Source organism: Miniopterus natalensis, chromosome 20 (assembly GCF_054644295.1).
Source record: "Miniopterus natalensis isolate mMinNat1 chromosome 20, mMinNat1.hap1, whole genome shotgun sequence".
In the NCBI taxonomy this organism is placed as follows: domain Eukaryota; kingdom Metazoa; phylum Chordata; class Mammalia; order Chiroptera; family Miniopteridae; genus Miniopterus; species Miniopterus natalensis.
The window spans coordinates 23,840,349-23,863,978 of NC_142100.1; the positions used below are offsets into that span (position 1 = coordinate 23,840,349).

The following is a 23,630-nucleotide window of genomic DNA, read 5'->3' on the forward strand; positions in this document are numbered from 1 at the left end:
AGCGGCTGCTCCCCTCCCCCTTCGGCGGCGGCTTCCTCCCCCGCAGTGCCAGCCTGTGACGTGGGTGCCGCCGCTCGCACAGTCTGGGTGTTTTTGGAAACTAAGAGATGGAAGGGGGGGTTCGCGGCCCCTCCCTCCGCTCGGCCCGGACCCCCAGGGAATGCGCGGCGCTCTCTCTAGCGACACCTCCCGGCGGCCGGGGATACTGCTCCCGGCCAGGGCCAGGGGGTGGGACGGAGGAAGCGGCGCCGGGACGGCAGGCGCGGGAGGGCCACGGAGATGCGAGCGCGCCGGAGGGAGGGCAGGCGGGGGACACACCGCGTTTTCTGAGCCCAATGCCAACTCACCAGGAACCACCGGCCACGCCCATCGCGGCCGCGGGCCGCTCCCTACCTGGCAGCCGCGGCCTCGGCGCGCCCAGGTTTCCGCGGCCGGTGCGCGCTGGTGCGCTTTGCCGCGGTGCCAGCAGAGAGCGCGCGAGGGGGCCCGGGGACCCGCGGGGGCCCCGGCGGGAGGCGGGATTGGGGGGAGGGCTCTGGGCCGCCCCCTTCCGCCCTCCGCCCGCCCCGCCCGCCCACCGGGAGCTCCAGACGGGGAGGCAAAAGCCGGCGGTGCTCCCTGCAAGCTTTGCCCGTTCCGCGCGCGGCTCCTACCTGTAGAGTCCGGGGGAGGGTGGGTGTCGCCCCCTCCGCGGACGCCGATCCTTCGAAAACCTCCCGCCCAGCTAGCTACCTGCAATCCGGACAGGTGGCGCTGGGACCCCGGGACAGGGCTCCAGGCTTGCAGCTGGTGACATGTAGACCCCTTTCTCTGCCCACCTCCCCTCGCGGTCCAGCCTCGGCACCTGGGCGCCCTCCTGTCCGGAAAGTTTGGGGTTGGGCGCCATGGCCAAGATCAGCTCCCTGAATGTCCGCGTGGTGGAGGGCCGGGCGCTGCCCGCCAAGGACGTGTGAGTACTCCCGGGGCGAGTCTGGAGTGAGGGGCGAACCAGGCGTGGGATGGGGGGGGCGCCCGTTCCGCCCGCCAGAGAGGGTCGGTGAAATGGGCGGGGGTTTCCTGGCTAAGGCCCGGTACTGGGGCAGATGCACCTTCGCGGGGCGAGAGGCCCCATGCCCAGCGCTGTCCTGGGGGGGGGGGGGGGCGCCCCGCCCTGCCACCCCCTCGGAAGGGGGGATGACTTTGTTCCTGGGATGTATTAAAGGGGGTCTTCCAGAGCTTCAGCCCTCGAGATTGGAGGTTCGGATTCTGTTGGGGCTGGGGGGGGGGCATGGGGAGGTGACTCCATGAATCCAGGCAGGTGTGGGAGGTAGGGTTTCTCCTGGTTTGGGTGGGCTTCTGTCAACAAAGGCTGGGGATCCAGGTGGCCCCCGCATTCCTCTGTGTGCATCTGGGATTCAGGTTTGCAGAGAGTCACCAGATGGCCAGCCATCCAGCCTTGGGGGAAACTGGGGTGCTCTTGACCCGGAGCCCTGTGCTCCCCAGCCAGTAGCTCTCAGACCAGTGGGGGCCTTCCCTGGATGCTGAGTGGCTTGGAGAGCTAACTCCCCTCTGCAGCCCCTCCCCAGCCAGGTGTGATGGGGCTGGAGAACCCTGGGGCCCCCTTAGTACCAGTCCTTGGCTGTGCCCCCCCCCTCCCGCTGAGTCAGCAGTTGCCAAATCAGCAGAATGGTGTGGGGGGGTCCCCCTCCTGCTTGGCCTGGAGCCCAGAAGGGGCTCTGAGGGTGTCAGCACCTGGGATAGGCAGGGCTCCTTGGCAGGACATGGGCTGTTTGACCTTGAACCTGCTTCTTTCTGGGTCTCAGTCTCCCATCTGCACAATGGGAGCTCTGACAGGGTCTCCGAGCCCCGAGCAGCTGTGAGGGCGTGGAGCCTGTTAGGATTTACCCCGTGGCCAAGGTGAGCAGGAACTGCATTCTGAGCCATTTCGAAAGTCCAGGCTTGGGCCCAGCTCTGCCCTAAGTCCCCCAGCTGTGGGTCCCCAGCAAGGAGCATCCTGCCTTTGATTTCATGACCTGCCCCCTCCCCAACACTGCAGCTGTGTCAAGGGGGAGCCGCTTAGAGCGTCCCCCATCTTCATCGGCTACCCCAGATAAACACACCCCTGCAATCGATGGAGGCAGAGAGCTTGCTGTGCAAATTTGGCATCTGGGCAAGCCCCCTGCCTCCCTCCTTCTGAGATGTTCTCCCCCAGCCTTCCTTCTGCCTTCCCTGGGGAGGGAGTTGAGGGGAGCTGAGTCGTGCCTGGTTCCCATGCCATCCCTCCTCCCCATGTTCCTGGGCGAAGGTGAGCTCTGGGGTGGGCCATGCCCCAGAGCAAGCGTAGGTAGTCACCAAACCCTAGCTGGGAATCCAGCCACCCTGCCTCAGTTTCCCTAGCTCTTGGCTCGCTTCTTCAGAGGGGCTCTCCTCAGAGCACGCTGGGATCTCCCCGCCTGTGGGGAGTCTTAGCTAGGTTGTGTCTCTCCCCCCTCTCCTAAGGAGAAGGGTCTGGATTCTTCCCAAAGCCTCACCAGATTTTAGGGGGTTGGAACTGGCATAAGAGGAAGACAGTGAATAACTTTAGAGTTACTATTATCGTTAATAACAGAGGCATGTCACCGAGGGCTGACTACAGGCCAGGTCCTGTGCTTGACACTTCCTATGGTCCTATCAGCATTTCCATTTTACAAATGGGGAAACTGAGGCCCAGAGAGGCAAAGTCACTTGCCTGAGGTCGCACAGGGATTGGAAGTCTGACTACTCCCATGCACACACCAGGTCAGACAGGCAAGGGCCACAGGGCCTGCTTTCCCACGCTTGCGGTGGGGCAGGGGCCGTGGGAGAGGCCAGGCTCTGGAGAGATCAGAGGTCTGGAGGGCAGCCTCCTCCCGCCACCGGTGCCCCTACCTGATGGGAGCCTGATAAGGCCCTCGTGCGTCAGAGCCCTGCAGCTGACATGGGAGGGTGGCTCCCAGGAGGGGCTGGGGTCAGGCGGGGTCCACAGGAGGGGGCTCGTCTCCCAGCCCTTTGCTGGTGGGATCCCAGCCCACGGCTGCAGTTGGGGAAACTGAGGAATGGGAGCCTGCCTTCAAGAAGCTCAGGGATAGAGAACCCACAGAAAGAAATGAGACGTAGGGGGTCACCCAGCCACAGGTATCCGGGGGTAGGTGGAGCCAGGTGGGGAAACTGAAGCTCCTGGGGTTACTCAGCCCAGTGGGCCAGAATGGGAAACTGAGGCCCAGGGCACTACACGGAAGGGGGATCAGAGGTGAGAACCCAGAGAGGAACTCAGACACAGGCCACTGCCCAGTGTGAGGTGTTCAGGGATGGGGACCAGATGGGGAAATGAAGGACTAGAGGACCCAGCAAGGGGAGCTAAGGGAAGGACTCCAGGGAGGAAACTGAGGCACAAGGAGGGTTCAGCCAGCAGACAAGCCTCAGGTTGGAGCCAGCTCCCGGTGTCAGTGTCCCTGTTCCTTGGAATCCCTGAGGCATTTGTGGATCAGTGACAAGCTGAACTGACGGGTGGCAGAGAGAGGGAGGGTGGGGCTGTTTGGGGAAGGGGTCGTGAACTGGGCTGGAGGTGGCCTTGGTTAAGAGCATGTGCACTGAGCCCTATAGACCTGGGTTTGGATCCTGACTCTGTCGAGTTGGGGTGGGGAAGGGGAGCTCCCCCAGGGAGCTCACAGTTCAGACTTTACGGGGATCCGGGAGACAGACTCTTAACGCAGAGAGAAACAAGGGAACAGGATGCTATCCAGTGCTCAGAGGCACCGGAGATCATTTTTACCCTGGTCACTGGGAGTCACTGAGGCGAGGGTGAAGTTTGAATGACAGGATGGAGCCAGCCATGACAAGATCAGGCACAGAGTGTCTTCAGCAGATGGAACAGCAGGTGCAAAGGCCCTGAGGCTGCACTGAGCTTGGTGGGAGACAGGAGGCCTGTATGATGGGCCGAGGGGAGGAGATGGGATGGGCCGTGCAGCCAGGTAACTCTTATCATGAGGCGGGGGATGCAGCTGGCTTTGGTTGGCTGATGGCTCACGGCTACTGAAGGGGATGGGGCACATCTGTCCTGTTGGTTGGGTTTTGAGGTCTGGGTGCCTGGTCTGTGCCTGCAGGGAGAGTCTGCTGAGGTCCTTCCCCACCAAAGGCTGAGCAATGTGCGCCCCCTGCCCAGGAAAATGCCACTGAAATGAAAAACTGGAGGGGCAAGGTTATCCCAGAGGGTGGCGTGAGGCGCCTGAGGGGAGAGTTCTGGGGGGAGCCTGTGGTGCCTCCCACCACATATTGTCTCTTTAAGCTCCTCCATCTGCCCCAGGAGGTGTGTGTTGATGTTATGCCTGGTTTATGGAGCAGAGGAACTGAGGGCCACAGAGGGGAGGGGACTTGCCCAGGTCCACAGCCAGCAGGTGGGGAAGCCAGGTGTGACGCCGGCCCAGCACCCACTCGTCACCTCTGCTTTGGGTTCCCTGGGGCTGGGACTCTGAGCTCTCTTGCTTTGAGCCTCAATGTCCTATTTTTGTGGGTGGACACCCAGGGAGCCCATGTGTGGTGGGCTGGGGTCGCAGTGGGTGGGCTGTGCAGCCAGGCCTTGTTCTGCCTTGAAGCTGGGCTTTCTGTGTGACCCTGAGCAAGTGCCCTGCCCTCTCTGGGCCTCAGATGTGCCTCTTGTATAATGAAGGTGGATTGGGGTCCCCACCTATGACTGCTCTCTCACCCCCCTCCCCGAACCTCCCCCTTGCGCAGGTCTGGGAGCAGCGACCCCTACTGCATCATCAAGGTGGATGACGAAGTAGTAGCCAGGTGAGGAGCTGGAGGGGTGGCCTGGGCCAGGAGGGCAGGGCCGGGGACGGGGGAAGGGCACCTTCTAGGCCTGCGGAGTCCAGACACCCGTTCACGGGGAAAAGAGGAGCTGGGGGAGGGTGGTACTTACCCCAAGGGTGGATTTGCAGGCCTGATGGTGGGTACTTTGCACCCCGGCCTCAGGACTGGACAGCTGGGGCCACCAGCTCCTGTCTCTATCTGGCCCCACTGGCCTGCACCTTCCCCCTGGACTTGACGATGTCCCCGCTGGCTCCCTGGGGCTGACTCGGCAGCTGCCAGGCTGTGTCTCTCATGGTGGCCTCCCCAGGGGCGGGCATCTCACGCTTGGCTGGGCTGGCTGGTTCCCGGCCTGTTTGCTGGGTGCTGCGGGCACCAGGGTGCGTGTGCGTGTGCACCCAGCTGGGCCTGCTCGTGAGCGTTCGTGGGGGTGTTGGAGGGCTGGTGTCCAGATATGCGTGTCCCTGTGGGTGTGCAGGCTCACAGGGTCACTGTGCATCGGTGTGTGGTCTGTGTGCATGTGTGTGCACACACATGGGCTGCCCCGTACACACGTGTGCACTGTTGCCAGCTTATTTGGGTATCCAGGCGCCAATGTCAACGCATGTGAGGATGTGAGGGTGTTTAGTGTGTGAGTGAGTCTGGGCAGGGGGACATCGCGCTGGGTCGTGCTTGGTTCCCACCCCGCAGGCGGATCAAGGGACAGCTCTCAGCCCCGAAGGCCTGAGGGGTGTGGGTGGGCGGATGGCTGAGGCCTCGGTTCCTATGGAGACAGCAGGATTCAGGATGCTGCCGGCGCGGGTTCCGGTCCAGATGGGCTGGGAGCTGGGGGCAGGGAGCCCACATGGGGGAAGGTCAGCCTACAGCACCCCGGCTGACCCCCCATCGTCCTCTCTGTGCTCATGACGCCCCCTTCCCTGCAAACCCGCAGACTGATTTTCTGTGTTACCTCAGGCTGCTGTCTCCCCCTCTCTGGGCTCTGAGGAGAGTCCCACCTCAGGGGCTGGGGAGCCTGAGGGACTTCCAGCTGGGAAAAGGCCAGGGGAGGAGGGGGGGCTTGGGAAAAAGGGACCATCTGATGGTGGGGCCCTGGGCTGGAGGGCAGAGCGTGCGGGTGTGTGCAATGTGTGCACGCCCACACGCTTTGTTGGGGAAGTGTGATAGGAAGGAAGATGGGAGTGGCTCGTGTGCGAAGCAAATTTTGCAGCCGTACATTTGGGTGCGTCTGCCCTGAGCATGCAGGTTCTTTGTTTCCTGGTGGGTAAAGGGAAGTGCGTCCGCAGGGGTGTCGGGTGAAGGTGCGCTACGTCCGTGTCTGTCTCTGAGCTTGTCTCGGGCCCTAACCCTCCTGTGGTTCCCCCCTGCTCTGGCTGCTGCTCACTTAATGCTCTTCTGGCCCCTCACACGCCCCCTTTCCCAGCCAGCACCTTTCTGTTCCTCAAAATCACCAAGCTCGTTCCTGCCTCAGGACCTTGGCACATGCTCCTCCAGCCATGCGGATGCTTGTCCTCACCCTCTCTCCCCACTTTGCCTGACTAGCTCTGCAGGAGGCCCTTCCTGACCCCTCCTGTCCCCACTCCCAGACCCAACCAGATACCACTGAGCCAACCACGGTCACAGGACTTCTTTCACTGTGTCATAGGAATTCAGGAGAGAGCACCCGCCTTCTGCGGGTGGGGATGCTCTGTGGGATCATGGGCCTGGCATCTCTTCCTCGGATCCCCCATCACCTGCATGGCTTGGTACCCAGTTGGGGTGCTTATGAAGCGAATGAATGAATGAATGGATGGATGGAACCGTGCATGTTAGTTACTGGGTGTTTGTGTGATCCTGTGTATCTGGTGTGTATAGCTGTATGTACGTGAGTGTGTCTGTGGGTCTCTGTGTGTGTCTACATGTGTCGGTGTGTAGAAACACATAGATGTGTATTTCTAGAAATTTCTGAGGCTGCATATGTGTATCTGTGTAGGTGTCTCTGGCTTCCTTATTGTATCTGTGAGTGTCGCTGTTTCCGTATCTGTGTGTGTATGTGTGTGTGTCTGGGTGCAGCTTGTGCAGCCCAACTACCCCCAGCCCCCTGTACCCCCCTTTGCAGGACAGCAACTGTGTGGCGGAGCCTGCGCCCTTTCTGGGGGGAGGAGTACACGGTGCACCTGCCCCTGGACTTCCACCGCCTGGCCTTCTATGTGCTCGACGAGGACGCTGTTGGGTCCGTATGCTGGGGGCCCCAGCCCCTCATCGGGGGGGCGGGCACCCCACAGGCCCCACCCGTGATGTCTGCCCCGTACTCCACGGTTGGGGCCGGGGACCTTGACCTGGCCCCTCCCCTGCCCCTTCCCACAGGCATGACGACATCATCGGCAAGATCTCACTGAGCAGGGAGGCAATTGCAGCGGATCCCCGAGGTGGGCGAGGGGTGTGGGTCCTCAGCCAGGCAGAGGGAGGAGGGGTGGCCATGCCCAGGGTGGGCATTGGCAAGGGCATAGCAAGTGCTATGGGAAACACAGAGCCCTCAGTGGAAAATTATTTCCGTTTTTGTTTTCAAATGGGACAGAAACGGGGGTGGAGGTGTGGGGAATACCACTGGAAGGACAGTGGGCGGAGAAGCAGGCAGTGTAGTCAAAGAGGGTGTCCTGGAGGAGGGGGAATGAGTTGGTCCTTAAAGAGCGACTTCGCTTTGGCAAAGAGGCTAAGGATTCTCATGCAGGGTGAAGTGTGGGCCAGGCCAGAAGGAGTCTTTTGTGGGGGTTGGCTGGAGAAGGCCCTAGGTGCCAGACCAGGGTCTGGACTTTTTTCTGGAGGTACTGGGGATCCATTGGTAGTTCTTGAGCAAGACAGTGAATGGACTGGAGCCACGTGATAGGGGGATGGACTGACACGCGAGATTAGACACGTTTTCAGATCTCTGTGCTGCTCTGTGGACACTGGACCACAGTGGGACAGCAGTAGATCTGGGAGATCAATTTGGCGCCTGCGCAGTAACCCAGGGAGAGCAAGCTGACGGCATCCTGGGCTTGGGGGCGGGAGCGCAAATAGAGAGAGCCAAGCGGAACTTCCGCTTCTAGCAGCAAGGGGGCACCGCGTCTTCAGAAGGGCCCTCCTGCCACATCACAGTGAGACCCTGAATGAGATGGGATTCCTAATACATTGTTGGACTTGCTGTAGAGAAGAGACACTCCCCAGTATTCTCCTCCCATCCCCCCGTCGTCAGCAAAACCTAACAGGGAGTGGTGAGCAACAGCAAGGGAATGAGGAAGGAGTTCCCCGAAAATAAATGTCAGCATCAAATCCGCAGTCAACAGGCTAAATCTTGAGCTCGGGCCAAGGCAGATGGCACTGACCCTGAGACTTCCCCATTGGACCGAGACCGAGACCCTTAAAGGGGCTCAGAACCAGCAAGCACCGCTCCTCTCCAGGGGTGAGCATCCTCATGCTGGCTTTCCCACAGAATGAGGTCAAACAAACATGAATTCACAATCAAAAATCACCACACACACCATGCCTAGTACATGGTAGGTGCTTGACACATGTTAGCGCCTGTGCCCTCCAGGAATTGACAGCTGGATTAACCTGAGCCGTGTGGACCCGGATGCGGAGGTGCAAGGTGAGATCTACCTGGCCGTGCAGATGCTGGAGGATGCGCGGGGCCGCTGTCTTCGCTGCCACGTGCTCAAGGCCAGGTATGGTCATGGTGTGGCGTGTAGGCAGTCATCTGAGAATGAGCAGGAATCCCCTCGTTGCCGCCAGCTGCCTTGGCCTGTGGGATCTCCTCACTTCTGAAGCACTTCTGTGCTCATAACCAGGATCCCATGTAGGCAAACAGTTCAAGCTCACTGGATTGCAACTCCCTGGGGTCAAAATACAAACAAAAACCTTGTTGGGTCCCCAGCGGCCAGCAACCAAAGGCCAGACACTCTGGATGGCCAGACAGATGAGTGTGGAAGCGTATTAATCAAATTGTAAGCAGTAGATACCCAATTCATATAGACTTGAGCAGATTGTCTCATATGAATGATGTAGCTTCAGGCATGGCTGGATCCAGGTGCTCAAATGGTGACATTAGGAATCCATAGATACAGATTCCTCAGCTGTCTTTTGTGTTAGTTTTATTGCAAGTCTCTCCCCTGGTTGGGGCAAAGATGGCCCAGCAACCTCAGCTGCCATCCTAATGACTTGGCAGTTCCAAAAGAACTTCTATCTCTTACCACTTCCAACCAACGTTTTGGGAATAGTTCTTACTGACTCTGTCTGGGGCACATGCCTGTCTCTGAGTCGATTACACTGATTCTGATTTGTCAGGTCTGAGTCACAAGCCAGTTCCTGGAGTGGAGGGAGGGATCAGCCCACCTAAGGCAGGTGGGTTGGGAGTGAGGGAGGGGAGGTCTTGTCCCTAAGAAACATCAGGAGAATGCAAGACCAGCAAAACCCACAGTGACCCTCCAGGGGCACCAGCTCACGGGATATCCGTCTTTCCTCCTGCCTGTTTATCACTGTGTAACCCCCTTTCTCTCTCTCTCTGAGCTCCCCTATCATTCTGCTTCCTTAAATACTTTCCCCCTTCCCCCCCTCATCTCCCATCTTGTCTTTCTGCCTTTTTTTCACACCTTACTCCCCCAACCTTCACTTGTAGGCCAATTCTTGCTGAGGTTGGGGAGGATCTCAATTTCTAGCTTGCTGTGTGACTTTAAAGTCCTTTCTTGCCCTCTCTGTGTCTCTCCCACCACCTCCAGATTCCTGCCCCCAGCTGGGCATCCCTGCCTAGAGTCTGGATGAAGGAGTACCAGGGGGGCAGGGGACAGGAGAAAGGACTCAGCATGGGACAGGGCCTCCTCCCCAGCCACAAGGCAGTGCAGGATCCTTGCAACAGGAAAGGGACCGATTGCTGTCGCTTAGCAACTGGGCTGGCTCCTAGGAAACCAAAGAAGGCTTTGGATGCTGAGCTGCGCTGGGAGAGGAGCAGCAGGAGGAAGGAAGCAGCCCCTGGGGGGGTCCCTAGATTTGGGGGACCTCAGGAAGGAGGAGTGAGGGAGGCTGACTGGGGCGAGACTTTAGGGTTGTCATGACAACCAGAGGCAGGGGTCTCTGCCTCATGCCTTTTCTTGGGTCCTAGGCAGGGTGTGGGCATGAGTGTTTGTTGAGTGAATGACAGAGCTGAGCCCTTGCCACCTGCCAGCTGCTATGCCAAGCCCCTCACGAACATCATCTCACTTACCCTTGGCCCATGAGGTTGGTCTGGTATTACTCCCTGTTCCAGATGAGGAAACCGAAGCTCAGGGAGGTGAAGTGAGCATACCCAGGGTCACCCAGTCAACGAACAGCAGAGTCAGGCTTTGAATCCTGGCTTCTGGTCTCCCATCCAGGGGCTCCAAACACACTGAGGCTCCCTTCCCCCTCCCCACTACCCCACCACCTGCTGGGCTTTGAGATTCAGAACTTGATCTTTCTGTGCCTCAGTTTCCTCACCTGGAAAATAGGGGCATTACTAGTGCCTCCCCATAGGGCGGTGTCAGTCAGTAGGACGACACGGGGTTTGGACGGGCATGGTGACCGGTGCTCCCCCTGGGTCCCTACAATGGAGCAGTTCATTACCTTGGAAATCAGTGGCATTTGAATGGTCTACCCTGAACCCCTTTTCCAAGGTCCAGCTTGGGTCTTGGTCCTTGAGGGTCCTGTGTTCCCCATTCCCATCCTCATCTGTCCCCAGGGACCTGGCCCCCCGAGACATCTCTGGCACATCTGACCCATTCGCACGTGTGTTTTGGGGCAGCCAGAGCTTGGAGACTTCGGTGAGTGGTGGAGGGGGGCTGGAGAGGAGTGGGGTGTTGGGTGGTGGGGTCCCTGTCAGCTCTCTCTTCCCCTCTCCTCCCCCAGACCATCAAGAAGACTCGCTTCCCACACTGGGATGAGGTGCTGGAGCTACGGGAAATGCCAGGCGCCCCATCCCCGCTGCGGGTGGAGCTCTGGGACTGGGACATGGTGGGCAAGAACGACTTCTTGGGCATGGTGAGCACCGCCCCACCACTCTCCACGGCTCCCCACTGCCCACAGGAAGGAAAGGGAGGTGGGCTGGGTATGCGGGGGTTCAGAAGGATAGATGTGAAGGCTGCCTCACCAGGTCCAGGGGGATGGAGTCCTATTGCCCCATTGTACAGTTGGGGAGACTGGGGCTCTCAAAGGTGGTGGGGCAGGGCTTGGCGGCCTTCTGGGCTGTCTTTAGCCTTGTGATAGATGCAACTGTGTCCCTGAACAGAGCTGAAAATATGCCCAGTCTGACATGCTCTCTAGCAGCTATGTGACCTTGGGCAAGTCACTCCACCTCTCTGAGCCTCAGTTTTCTCAAATAAGTGTCCCTGGAGTCCCTTCGTGCCCTGCAGGACTAGTCATTTGGGACTGGGGGAGGGAGTGGCACTGCTGCTGTGTCCATGGGACATGGTGGGGGAGGAAGAGATGGTCCCTGGCAGGCTAGGCCTCCCCTCCTTGGGTGGGCAGTCTGAGCTCTTCTTCCAGTGCTGGATGGGGCTGGGCAGGGCTCGGCTGAGGGCCTGTGCCCCCCACAGGTGGAGTTCCCCCCAAAGGTCCTGCAGCAGAACCCACCCAACGGCTGGTTCCGTCTCCTGCCCTTTCCCAGAGCTGAGGAGGATTCTGGGTAAATGTGGGCCGAGGGAGGAGACTATGTTGGGTACCATCTTCAGCCTGTGGTGGGTCCTTATGGGTGCCCACGTGAGCCGGCAAACTGTCACCATGTCACTCTGTTCACTCGTTTAGCAGACCTTTGCGAATGTCTCACGGTTGTGTTGACACATGTCCAAACGAGTCCACCTTGTACCCGTTCCACCCGCGAACCTGCCAGTTCACACTTGATGTGTGATCAGAACCCTCGGTCCTTCCACACCTGCCCACACCCGTTCACACCTGCCCACACCTGCCCACGCTGTCCACGCCTGCGTGCTTGTCCACGCCGGCCACACTGCTCACACTGCCTGCCCTGGCCCATGCCTGTTTGGACCGGCTCACACCTCTTTAGACTTGGCCACGCCTGTTCACACCTGCGCACACCTGCTCCCACTCTCCTCGTTTCGCAAATCGCCACGCTCCTTACCCGCGCTCACGCTTGCCCCCCTCGGCTCCCGCGCCCGCCCCTACCCGCTCCCATCCTTAGCCTGTGGTCTGCCCCCGCCAGGGGGCACCTGGGCGCCCTGCGCCTGAAAGTGCGCCTCACCGAGGACCGGGTCCTGCCCTCCCAGTGCTACCGGCCGCTGCTGGAGCTGCTCATGGAGTCCGTGCAGGGGCCGGTGGAGGTGGGTGCGGCGGACAAGCAATGGCGCCAGGGCTGGGGGAAGATCCGGGGGGGATCCGGATCCTGGCCTCCCCCTGCTTCAGGGAAACCCATGCAGGCTCTGCTGCTTTGGAGTCCCAGGGCCCTGGGCCACCTCTCCTGCCTCCTGTCCTTGCCCAGGAAGATGTTTCCAGCCCCCTGGCTCTGCTGGAGGAGTTGACCTCAGGGGACTGCCGCCAGGACCTTGCCACCAAGCTGGTGAAGCTCTTTCTTGGCCAGGGTCTGGCTGGGCCCTTTCTGGACTATCTCACCCGGCGTGAGTTGGCGAGGACCAGTGAGTTGCCCGCATGACCCTGGACCTCACTCCCCAGGGATGAGTCTGCAGAGGGTCTCTGGGGAGTGAGGGGGCGCTCAGTGGAAGAGGGGCTCCTATGTGTGCGCGTGTGTGTGGAGGGGTCCAGCCAGCTGATTTTGTTACTCTCGAGCTGTGTGACCTTAGACAGATCGCTTAACCACCCTGGGCCTCTGTACTGTGAATAGAGCTGAGGTTGCAGGTCTCCTGATTCCTGAGGCTGGAAGAATCCTGACCTCCACCTTGGGTGGGTGGGGTGAGGTGGATCGGACCCCCAAACCCCAGAAAACCCTTCCTTCTGCCCTCCCAGCCGACCCCAACACCCTCTTCCGTTCCAACTCTCTGGCATCCAAGTCAGTGGAACAGTTCATGAAGGTGAGTAGGCAGAGGCCTGGCGGGGCCCAGGGACAGCTTCAAGGGGATCCCTTTCCAGTGCTTTCCTGGACCCCAGAGCTTGGCTGGCTTCAGGTGGCTGTGGGTAGCTGAGCCGGGGTGCTGGTTGTGGGTGCCTGGCCTCTCACCCTGAGTGGCACCCTGGGTAGTGCCCCCGCCCCAGCCCTCGGGCATGCCTTGGCCTCTCTCTGAACCTCTCCCTGCATGGTGCCCCCTGCCCCGAGCTCACGGGCACGCCCCGGCCTCACCCTCAGCCCCGCCCCGTGTGGTGCCCCCCGCCCCCAGCTCGTGGGCATGCCCTACCTGCACGAGGTCCTGAAGCCAGTGATTAACCGGGTCTTCGAAGAGAAGAAGTACATGGAACTGGACCCATGCAAGATGGACCTGGGCCGCAAGTGAGCAGGCTGAGGGGGGACCCTGGCCCAGGCAGCCCCTGTGCCCCTGGAGCTGTCAGGCTGGGCCTGTGCCTTCTTCCGCCTCAAAGTCTCCCTGTGGGCACCTCATCCTCGGGCTGCCTGGTGTAGTGGTTCCAGGCAGGACTCGGAAATCTGAGCTCCCTGGGTTCAAACCCCGGCTCTGCCACCGCTGGTGTGCAAGTTCCTTCCCCCTGCAGGGCTGTGAGAATGAACTGAGTTATACACGCACAGCCCAGACTGCAGGCAGAAAAGTGCCACTCCACCGTCCACTCGGCAAAACAATTCTTGAGCACCTACTGTGTGCCAGGCAGGGCTGAACACTGAGTTCACAGCCCAGGACCCATGGACAACCTTCTCCTCTGGGGGGAGACAGATGATAAACTAAAGAAGAAGTTTCTTGCAGACGGTCAATAGAATGGAGGAAAATAAAGCTGGGGAAGGTTGCAGGAAGTGCCAGGAGCAGGGGAGGGGCTTGCCTGTACCATAGGGTGGTGACAGGGACAGCTTCAGAGGAGGGGACATTTAAGCAAACACTTGAAGGAGGCCAGGGAGAAAGTCATGTGCAGGAGTGTTCCAGGCAGGGGGACGAGCAAGTGCAAAGGCCCTGGGGTCGAAGTGTGTGTCTGGCATGTCCATGCTGAAAATGCCTTTTGCTCCAAGGTCTGTGATGGTGTGTGTGGGGGGGGGGGGCTTTTTGAGGAGGTGACATTTAAGCTGATGTGGGAGCAAGAGTGTCCCAGGCAGAGGGAACAGCACGTACAAAGGCTCCCAGACAAGAACGATCTGCCGGTGTTTAAGCAGCGGCAAGGAGCGGGTGGGAACGGCAGGAGGGGCAGTGGTGGTGGGTGGGAGGCGGGTGCTGTCTAGCCCAGTGGGGGCCGTTGGAGGGTTATGAGTGGGCAGGGGCTGGGCTCCGAGCCAGAGCCGCTCCGCTTGCTCCCCCAGGAGGATCTCCTTCAAGGGCACCCCCTCCGAGGAGCACGTGCGGGAGGCCAGCCTGGGGCTGCTGACGGGCTACCTGGGGCCCATCGTGGATGCCATTGTGGACTCCGTGGAGCGCTGCCCGCCTGCCATGCGCCTCGCCTTCAAGCAGCTGCATCGGCGCGTGGAGGAGCGCTTCCCCCAGGCAGAGCACAAGGTGGGCTGGGCGCTCCCACTGGGCAGATGGGGAGACTGAGGCCGGGGGGGGCAGGAGCTTGTCCAGGGGCCCGTGGAGAGGCCCGGAAACTGGGCTGCATGCCAAAGTACTCTGTGGCCCATCCCTGGAGCCTGGGTTGAGAGCTCCTCATTTATGCCACATTGCTCCCCGCTTCCTGTTCACGGATGGGGAAACTGAGGCTCAGAGGGGTAAAGACCTTGGCCAAGGCCTCCAGACTCCCAGCGGGGGTGTCTCCTTTCTCTCCTGTAGTTGGCCTCCCCCCACCCAGGAGTGGCCTCCAAACTGGGACGCCCCACTTTGCTGGGCTCTCACCTGGGCTGCCGGCAGAGGCACTAAGTGGGACACAGCTGTGGCAGGGAGGAGGGGAGGGGAGGCCAGCTCCCCAGACAGGCTGGCCCTTGTGGGTGGAGCCAATATCAGGGACACCCGAGTGTCCCCAGTTCTCAGCCCCCACAGTGGGAAAGGCTTGGGCAGGGAACAGGGACTTTTTCAGGCCCAGTCTGGATGGGGTCAGGGGAACCCAGGGGAGCCCCTTTCTCTGCCTCTCGGACACCCGTTCCTCCTCAGGGAAGGGGGAAGCTAAAATTACCCTTGAACATGGAGGGCGGGGGTGGTGACCTTGGGGGCAGTTCAGGGTTCCAGATGAGCCAAGTGGGGGCAGAGACCCTCCCTCTGGGCAGCTCCAGGTACCCAGCCCCCAGTAGGGCTCACTGTCAACACAGAGGTGGCCCAGGGAGTTGGCACCCACCAGGGAGGGTATTGTCTCGTGTGTGAATCCAGCCTCTAAATAAACACCTGAGCCCACTCTCAGGTTAAATACAGCCGGTGAGCATGAGGGGTGAGAGGGGCATGGCTTGGGCGGAGCCAGGTCACCCAGGATGGAGACACACCCCTTTCCTGAGTCCCCTATGCCTTACCTGCAGGTGGCCAGGCCTGGGACTCACATAGACAGGCACCCCGCTTTACAGTTTATACCGGGCAGAGGCTGGGGCTGGGGGTGCGCACGGGACAGGCTCTGGAGCCAGCCCAGCTGGTTCACTATGAGCATCAGTTTCCTCATCTAGCAAAAGGAGATAAAGCCCCCAGGCCGACCAGGATGGCCTGACCCATCTCCCATTTCGCTTCCTCTTGCACCACCAGTCTCTAGTCCTTGCTGCCTCAGTTTTCCCAGCAGGGAAATGGGTTTTCGGGGGGAGGGGCTCTCACTCGCTGCTCTCCTCGGCAGGATGTGAAGTACCTGGCCATAAGCGGCTTTCTCTTCCTGCGATTCTTTGCCCCTGCCATCCTCACCCCGAAGCTGTTTGACCTCCGGGACCAGCACGCAGATCCCCAGACCGGCCGCTCACTGCTGCTGCTCGCCAAGGTGCCAGTGGTGGGGCCCCATCCTGGGTGCTCTGAGCCAGGGGAAAGCATGGTAGGGACAGGGTGGGGAGGCCAGACTTGCGTAAGACCCAGATGAGACCCAGAGAGACCTGTCTGAAACACCACCAGCAGCCTCTATCCTGAGTGCGAAGGCATTCATTATGCTCTCTCGTTTTCTATTTTGAAACAAAATCCTGGCCCTTCCCAGAGGAAAGTGGGAAGTGGGCTAGTAGTCATTTACACCTTAGTATAAATTAGACCAGCCTTTGCAAAGTGGCCACATTTTGAGATTCTGATGGGCTCGAGTCCTGGGTAGGAGGCCCTGGGCTCAGGAGGGAATGGAATAATAAGGGCACTGGGGATGTACGTCTGTCCACAGAGGGGGACAGATATTGCCCAAAGCAGGTGCTGCTATGAGTCTCCTTTCTTTGAATACTGATTTGGGAGCCAGGATTCTGGGACTCTGTTCTGGGTACACAGAGGGCCTCCCCTCCCCTGCAGTGACCTTGGCCCTGGCATCCCCTGCTTCTTTGCCCCAGGCTGTGCAGAGCATCGGAAACCTGGGCCAGCAGCTGGGCCAGGGCAAGGAGCTGTGGATGGCCCCCCTGCACCCCTTCCTGCTGCAGAGTATCTCCCGTGTGAGAGACTTCCTGGACCAGCTGGTGAATGTGGATGGGGAGGAGGGTGAGTTCCGGTGGCCTGCCATGTCTGGCTTGTCCCTGCCCTAGGCCATTGGGACCTGCCCTTCCTCCACCTCTCCCCCACCCCTAGCACTGAGACTGTGGACCTGTGTGTCAGCTAGTCAGTCAACTGACACTTCCTGGTGCCTACTCTGCCATTCCAGCCAGTGTAGAGATGTAGGTGGGGATTGTGGCATGGTGTTCATGGAATTGACAAACATCTATGAAGTGCCTACTATGTGATAGGCACTGTTCCACGTGCCGGGGAAACAGCAGTGAACAAGACAGAAGAAATTCCTGTTCTCCTGAAAGTTTCATCCTAGTGGAGACAACAGGCTGTAAATGAGATGAGTTAGCAAATCCTGGCCTTGTAGGCAGTGATAAGTGCAAAGGGGGAAGGGTAAAGGAGGGGAGGGAACGTTGGGGTGGGGGTGGCAGGTCAAACTGTCAGATGGGGTGGCCAGAAGTAGTCTCACTAGAGTGAAATTAAAGCCCCGAAAGAGGACAGGGAGCAAGCCATGAGGATCCTGGGGAAGAGAGTTCCAGGCCGGGAACAGCATGTGCAAAGGCCCTGAGGTGGGGACAGAGAGCAGCAGTGAGGAGGCCTGTAAAGAAGAGTGAATGAGGGGGAGCAAAGGGGAGGTGAGGGGGCCAGATTGTGCCCGGCTCTGTAGTCAGTGGGGAGGATTTGGGCCTTGACTTGGAGTGACATGGAGCCACAGGACAGTTTTAAGCAGAGTTGGGGTTGGGTCCATATCACAGTATGGGGCCCAGGTTATCAGATAGTTGGGTCCAAGCCCTGGTTGTGGCTGGAGGGGTCCCTGTGGTGCTGGGGAGGAGCCTGTGTCTGGCTCCGGACTGACCCCAGAGGCATGGCTCCCCCTGCTGGCTGCCTGCGCCACTGCCTGCAGATCCCTCAGGCAGGAGGGACCATCAGGCCGAGTGGACTCATCCTCCTGGCTCTACCGGAGCAGAGAATCATGCTCATCCATGAGACCCTGGACGTGCTGCCAGGGCAGGTGGAGCCTGAGCAGGAAGGGTTCACTGTCCCCTCTCCCCATTTCCCAGAGGCTGGGGGCCCGGCCAGGGCCCTGGTCCCGCCCTCGGTGACAGTCCGGGAAGGCTACCTGCTGAAGCGCAAGGAGGAGCCCACCAGTCTGGCCACGCGCTTTGCCTTCAAGAAGCGGTACTTCTGGCTCAGTGGGGAGATGCTCTCCTACTCCAAGAGTCCTGAGTGGCAGGTGGGGCTTCAGTCCACAGGGGAGGGGTTCCCAGTGGGGGCCCACTCAGAGAGCGACCTTTTGCACCCAAGGGGACACTGAGGCCCACGATGGGGCAAGGGCTTGCCCAAGGCCCCGTAGTAACTTGGCAAGTTCAAATTCAGGCCAGGCTCTGCTCACACCCTTGGGTCAATGTGGGCCCAGGCCAGGGACAGGCGTACAACCTACACACACTCATCAGCAAATGTACTTCAGCATATGCACTGGAGTGGCCCAGACGTACCCACCCAGATGTGGACACGCACAAGACAAGGACAATACTTAAGCACCCTGAGCTGTTCCCAGCCCGGTCTCCGCCCACATACCATAGAGACTCCCATCAAACGGGATCTGCTCACCGGAGGTACCTGCCGGGCTGTTAGGCACGCACGTCCGGACATTCGTTCACTCACTCATTCACTCATCAAACACCTATTGAGTGCCTACTACGTACCACGCAGCGTTCTGGGCATGGAGATACGGCAGCAAACAAGACGGAAACGCTGTTCTCATGGGGCTGCCATTCGAGTCCAGCACAGACAGAGACACATACTGGTTCTACCCACTCTGTGTACGCACCACAAATAATAATAGCAAACAGTGGAGAGGGCGCCAGCCTATTGGCTCTGCTTTGTCAGCAGAGATTCTAGCTCCCTGGGTTCTAATTCTGGCTCTACCAGATGAGTGACCTGGGGGGGGGGAGGGAAGGGGTGTCATTTATCCTCTTGTGCATCAGTTTCCTCATCTGCAAATTGGAGAGAATATTAGGCCCGGCTTCAGAAATGGGAAGCGCTTAGAATCACATCCCAAGTGCCATGGTGACAACGATGGTGGTAGTGGTGGTGGAGGAAACTGATGCCCAGCGAAGTTGTCACTTAGAGAGTGATGAGGCAGGACTCGGGGACTCAGATACACAGGGTGATAGCCCCTATCCCCGGGGACACCGCGTGACGCGCCCCCCAGAGGAAAGCTGCCCCTGGGGCCCCGCGCGCCCCGCGCAGCGCCTGTCCTTTCCCGCAGATGCGCTCCTCCATCCCCGTGGCGCACATCCGCGCCGTGGAGCGCGTGGACGAGGGCGCCTTCCAGCTGCCGCACGTGATGCAGGTGGTGACGCAGGACGGCTCCGGGACGCTGCACACCACCTACCTCCAGTGCAAAGTGAGGCACTGCCAGGGTGTGTGTTGGGGGGGGAGGGCGTCCCTTGAGCCCCCCCTCAGCCCTCACCGCTCCCTCCCCCTCTCCCCGCAGAACGTGAACGAGCTGAACCAATGGCTGTCGGCCCTGCGCAAGGCCAGCGCCCCCAACCCCGGCAAGCTGGCCACCTGCCACCCGGGCGCCTTCCGGGGCGCGCGCTGGACCTGCTGCCTCCAGGCCGAGCGCTCAGGTGAGGGGGCGGGGCGGACTCAGGCTCCGCCCTCCCCACCTGTCAATCAGCTGGCTGGGCGGGCTGTGCAACGTTGGGCAAGTTACTTAACCTCTCTATGCCTCAGTCACCCCGAGTGTGAAATGGGGTTAACAGTGCCTACCTCCTGGAGTCTTGTGAGAATTAAATGTGAGCACCCACTATGCGCCAGGCAGCTAGTGGTACACAGGCAGGCATCAGACGAGCAAATAACCAGACACTTGTAACACAGCTTCCTAAGTGCCAAGATGAGGCTTTTGAGGCTCCAGAGAATGCTGCTGACCCAGCCCCAGGGTAGGAGATCAAGGAGGGCTTTCTGGAGGAGGTGCTGCTTAGATGTGACCTGAGGAGAGTAGGAGTGGAGCAGCGAGGCTGGACTCAGGGAGGGTAAGGAAGACTGTCGCAGGCAGAGCCAATGCCGGGAGCAAGGGCCTGGACTGGAGACTGAGGACAGGGGGATTAAAAAGGCTCAGTGTGGCCGTCGCCTAGACTGTGGGAGGAGGCTGGAGGGAAGTGAGGCCGCTGCTCTGCTGGCGAGGGTGGAGGCAGTGGGGTTTGAAGTAGAGGCAGAGGGAGCAGGGCCTGGCGACAGCCTGCCTTGGGGGCTTCTGGAAAGGGAATGGGAGGGGCCATGGATGATGCTATGTCCCCTCAGCTGCTGGTTGTAGCCACACACACTCGGCTGTCACCCTGGGAGACTGGAGTGACCCACTGGATCCTGATGCTGAGGCCCAGATGGTGTATCGGCAGCTGCTCCTGGGGCGGGACCAGCTCAGGTGGGTGCCCCACTCATCCCACTCCATCCCCTATGACCAGCTGCCACTTAGTCATTCCTTCCATGTGCCTCAGCTGAGGTTGGGGCAGGGGAGGGGGCAAGCTCAAGGGAGGGTGGGGAAGCACCCTCGGGCGGGCCTTAGTGCAGAACTGGATCTTAGCATCTTTACTACTTGGGGTTCCAGAGACACGGGCACAGACCATGGATGTGTCCCTTCCCCTTCCTGGCCTCAGGACCATTGTTATTCAGCGACAGAGATTTGTTCCAACTCATTACAGTGGGTTCTGAAGCTGGCTTGCATGGGTTCAAATCCTGGCCTCGTGACTTACTGGCTGTGTGATCTTGGGCAAGCTGCTCACCTTCTCTGTACCTTAGTTTCCTCATTGGGAAAATAGTGTTAGTAATAGTACCTGCCCCATGAGGTATCCTGAGGATCAAATGAGCTAATACAGGTCAAATGCTGTGTAGGCGCCTGGCCACATAGGTAGCTTTCAATAAATGGTAACTAGTAGGATGCTGTGCAATCTTAGGTAAGTTACTATACCTCTCTGTCTCAATGATCATCAGTACAATGGAGCTGATAGTAAGCACCTACCTCAGGTAAGTTTTTACATGATGATTGAATGAGTTAATCCATGTGAAGAGCTGAGAATAGCGTCTGGGACTATACATGTTGGCTGCAATGAGGATGTTGGTGATGCTGATGGGTCAGCACCTGTAATGTCTCCTGCAACCAGCAGAGAATCTCTGGGGTAGAGAGTAGATTGGGAATCAGGGATGAGCCTTGTGTTTCTCCCTCTCAATTTCTAGGATGAAATTCCTGGAGGATTTCAACATGGATACAAGTCCAGAGTCAGACACAGGGGACTCCAGTGCCACGGAAGGTAAGGGTTGAGGTCCCTTTCCTTTGCCCTCTCTGACACTTCCCACAACCTGCCAAGCATACCCGTGTCCTTTAAGTCACTCTCCTGTTTCCAGTCCACCAGCAGGCCTGGGGCTGTGTGTGTGGGTTCTAGTACCTTTTAGGATTCTCAGGCACAAGGCAAATCTGGAGCCCAAGCGAGCCACCGGGTGTGGGTCATGGCAGCCTGTCCTGACCTGGCTAAGGCCCTGTGGCCCCCTGTCTCCCTCCCAGGGGCCTGTCCTGATGCCCTGGCCCGGCAGCGAGAAGCAGCGACCCGCCTGCTGGAGGTGCTCGAAGACCTAGATCGAGCCCACGAGGAGTTCCAGTGGCAGGAGGCTGGGAAGGTGGTCTCGGGTCCCCTTGGGCCCTGAGGAAATGCCACAGCCAGCCTGGGAGGAAGACTTAGGAGCTACTGGGCCTGTGTCAGTGTACCCTGTTCCAGGAGTCTCCCTGTGGCTGTCCTATACCGCGTTGATGCTGTGGCTTGGAGCTGCTGGGGATCTCCTAGTCCCATGGGCTTTAAGCCCAAAACCTGGAACATGGAAGAAGGGGACCAGCCTTGCACTGAATCAGTCACCCTCTGGGTTGAGGCAGACTGGAGTAGCTGGGATAAGGAACCTGACTCATTTGGCTCAGCCTGAGGCCTCCGCTTCAATGGAATGGTCTCTACCCACACCAATGAGGCCAGCCTGACCCTGAGCTGCTGGATCCAGCTGTACCTGAATCCCTGATGCCCATGTGGCCTTGTTGCCCCAGACAAGCACTAAACCAGCTCAGCCCTTCCTTGTTTTCATGTCTGCCAATCACTGTAATCTCACTGATTCTCCCGAACCCTGCCCTTGGCTGATGGTCCTAACCTCAAGCTCCCAGAATCAGGTGCCCTCGGAAAGAACAGGCTGGGAGCCCAATGTACAAGACTCAGACAGACCCTTGGAGTCGGGGAGACCTTGGGCCAGGCTCCTTTCCTCTCTTTGATCCTCAGTTTACCCTGGGTAAAACGAGGAGGGAGTGACTTAGATGTGTCGTTTTCCAATTAGGTCCCAGAGAGGTAGCTCAGGAGCCAGGGAGGAGTTTCTGGGACTGTGGCCCACAGCCCAACCCCCAGCCCCCTGGGGTGTCTGCTAGAAACACAGCTCCCTGGGCTCCACCCACATCTGCATCACAGTCTGAAGGCGTGTGGGTGGGAGGAGTCAGGATGCTTAACAAGCTCCTCAGGTGATGTGGATGAACCTGAGATTTGAGGATCACAGGGCCGGCGATTTTATCGAAAATGTTTGCAAACACCCGACCGGTGAAACTGGAAGGGGCTCCAAGGACTCGTTTCCGGTTTTGCATGACTATAGGACTATAGGGCGGGACAGAAACTGAACCTACCTGGCTGGGGAGAGGGTGGACCAGGATCCAGCGCTATCCCACGGGTGGCCAGCAGGGGTCGCAGCGTCAACAGCAGCCACCTGGGCTCGCGGGGACACTGCAAACGCTGATCAGAAAGCTTGTTGCACGTCCTGGGATCTGTCCCTGTCTCTCCGGAGACAGAACCTGGCCCTCCTTCCCCAGGGCAGGGGCTGGGGCTCTGAGGTACCCAGGAGCTGATATGGTGTCTCCCAGCTCTCTGCCCGACTGTCCCAGGGGCTCAGAGCTCCCGGCCTGCGTTCCTCATTGCTCGGGATTGTGCCAGGGAGCACCGTGTGCACGGCCTGGTGCCCATGCCCGAGAGGCACCAGGGAGCTTTAACCTCCGCCCTCTTGGGTAGGGTCAGCCTTTGCCGCCCTCAAACCCTCTGCCCCAGGACAGGAGAATTATGGGAACCCTGCATCTCCCGCTGCCCGAGGCTGAGAGGGGCAAAGGTCCTGGGGCCGTCCTTTGTTGCAAGCTGCTTTATGGGGTGAACCAAAGGTCCCCAAGAACAGAGCCACCCCCCTCCCCTCCTTCCTTGGCAGGAAAAGACAGGGCGAGGAGGAGAAAGACCGTTTATTTCTCCACCCACAGTGGGACTGGTAGGTTTTCGAAAGAGCAATCGCTGGCGTCCCTTTAATCCGTGGCTGACTTCCGCCGCGGCAGCCAATCAACAGAGGCGGAGCTGGTGAGTTGCCGGGGCAACAGGCCCCTGGTTGGCGGAGCCCGTCAGCCGCCCCGCCGCCCGCTTCCAAGGACGGGGAACGGGACCCTTTGCGCTCCGGGCTGCTTTTCAGACCCGCAGGCTGCAGCCTGGCCGCCTCGCCTCGCTCATGAAGCCAGAAGCTCTAGCCTTTGGATCTCGACGTGGGGAGCGATTTGATGGAGAGGATGGGGGTGGGGAGGGAAGGCGAACGGCGCCTTTATCTGGGACAGACAGGAGGCCTGGGGATGGGAAGGGGGGAGGTGGTCAGGGTCCAGAGGATGAGACACGAGCACAGAGTAAGACACCTCTAGTCCCCCGCCCCCTGTGGCCTGCCCTTTTGCAAAACTGCTCAGTAATCTGGGGGCAGAGATGGGGGTCGGCTGAGCTTCCCAAGTGCCCCTTTGTCCCCTAGGAGCCCCCGCAGGTCCCTAAGCGCTTGACCTGAATCCCCCTGCTGGCAGACAGATGTGATAGAGACGCAGATGGGATCCGCATGGGGTGTCACAGGGGTCTTCTGTCTCTTCCCCCCCAGACTGGGGGTAAGTAGAGGCACGTGGGTGTGCGTGCATGTGTTCAACAGGACACGTGTGTTTGTGTGTGGGGGGGGCTCTGTCTTTTTGGTAGGGAGGTCGCTGCGGTTTCTGGTACTCTCCCTGCGAGACCCTCTCCGGGTCGGAGCTGGCTGGCTGGCCGGCCGGCCGTCTTCCCATCGTTCCCCATCGGCCACCAGCCAAATTTCCAGCAGGCT

The 23,630-nt window shown here is 59.7% G+C and overlaps 1 protein-coding gene across 7 annotated transcripts; it reads left to right on the forward strand.

Moving 5' to 3' along the window:
* Window positions 1-696: 696 nt before the first annotated feature.
* On the forward strand, window positions 697-21,152 carry RASAL1 (RAS protein activator like 1). 7 transcript variants are annotated; one of them, XM_087828587.1, is made up of 21 exons: window positions 697-949; window positions 4,729-4,785; window positions 6,899-7,012; window positions 7,147-7,208; window positions 8,354-8,483; window positions 10,508-10,589; window positions 10,675-10,806; window positions 11,361-11,449; window positions 11,984-12,101; window positions 12,260-12,413; window positions 12,742-12,806; window positions 13,110-13,219; window positions 14,186-14,378; window positions 15,625-15,762; window positions 16,301-16,445; window positions 17,510-17,682; window positions 18,721-18,858; window positions 18,949-19,084; window positions 19,758-19,878; window positions 20,688-20,761; window positions 21,013-21,152. In XM_087828587.1, the coding sequence occupies exons 1-21, from the start codon at window positions 885-887 to the stop codon at window positions 21,150-21,152; spliced, it is 2,436 nt and encodes an 811-aa protein (XP_087684713.1). In that variant the 5' UTR covers window positions 697-884. The 7 variants fall into 7 exon arrangements, with proteins under 7 accessions (XP_087684713.1, XP_016058579.1, XP_016058580.1 ...); XM_016203093.2 differs by having other exon boundaries at window positions 13,110-13,218; window positions 14,182-14,378; window positions 20,688-20,749; XM_016203094.2 differs by having other exon boundaries at window positions 13,110-13,218; window positions 14,182-14,378; window positions 18,805-18,858; window positions 20,688-20,749.
* The last annotated feature ends 2,478 nt before the right edge of the window (window positions 21,153-23,630 follow it).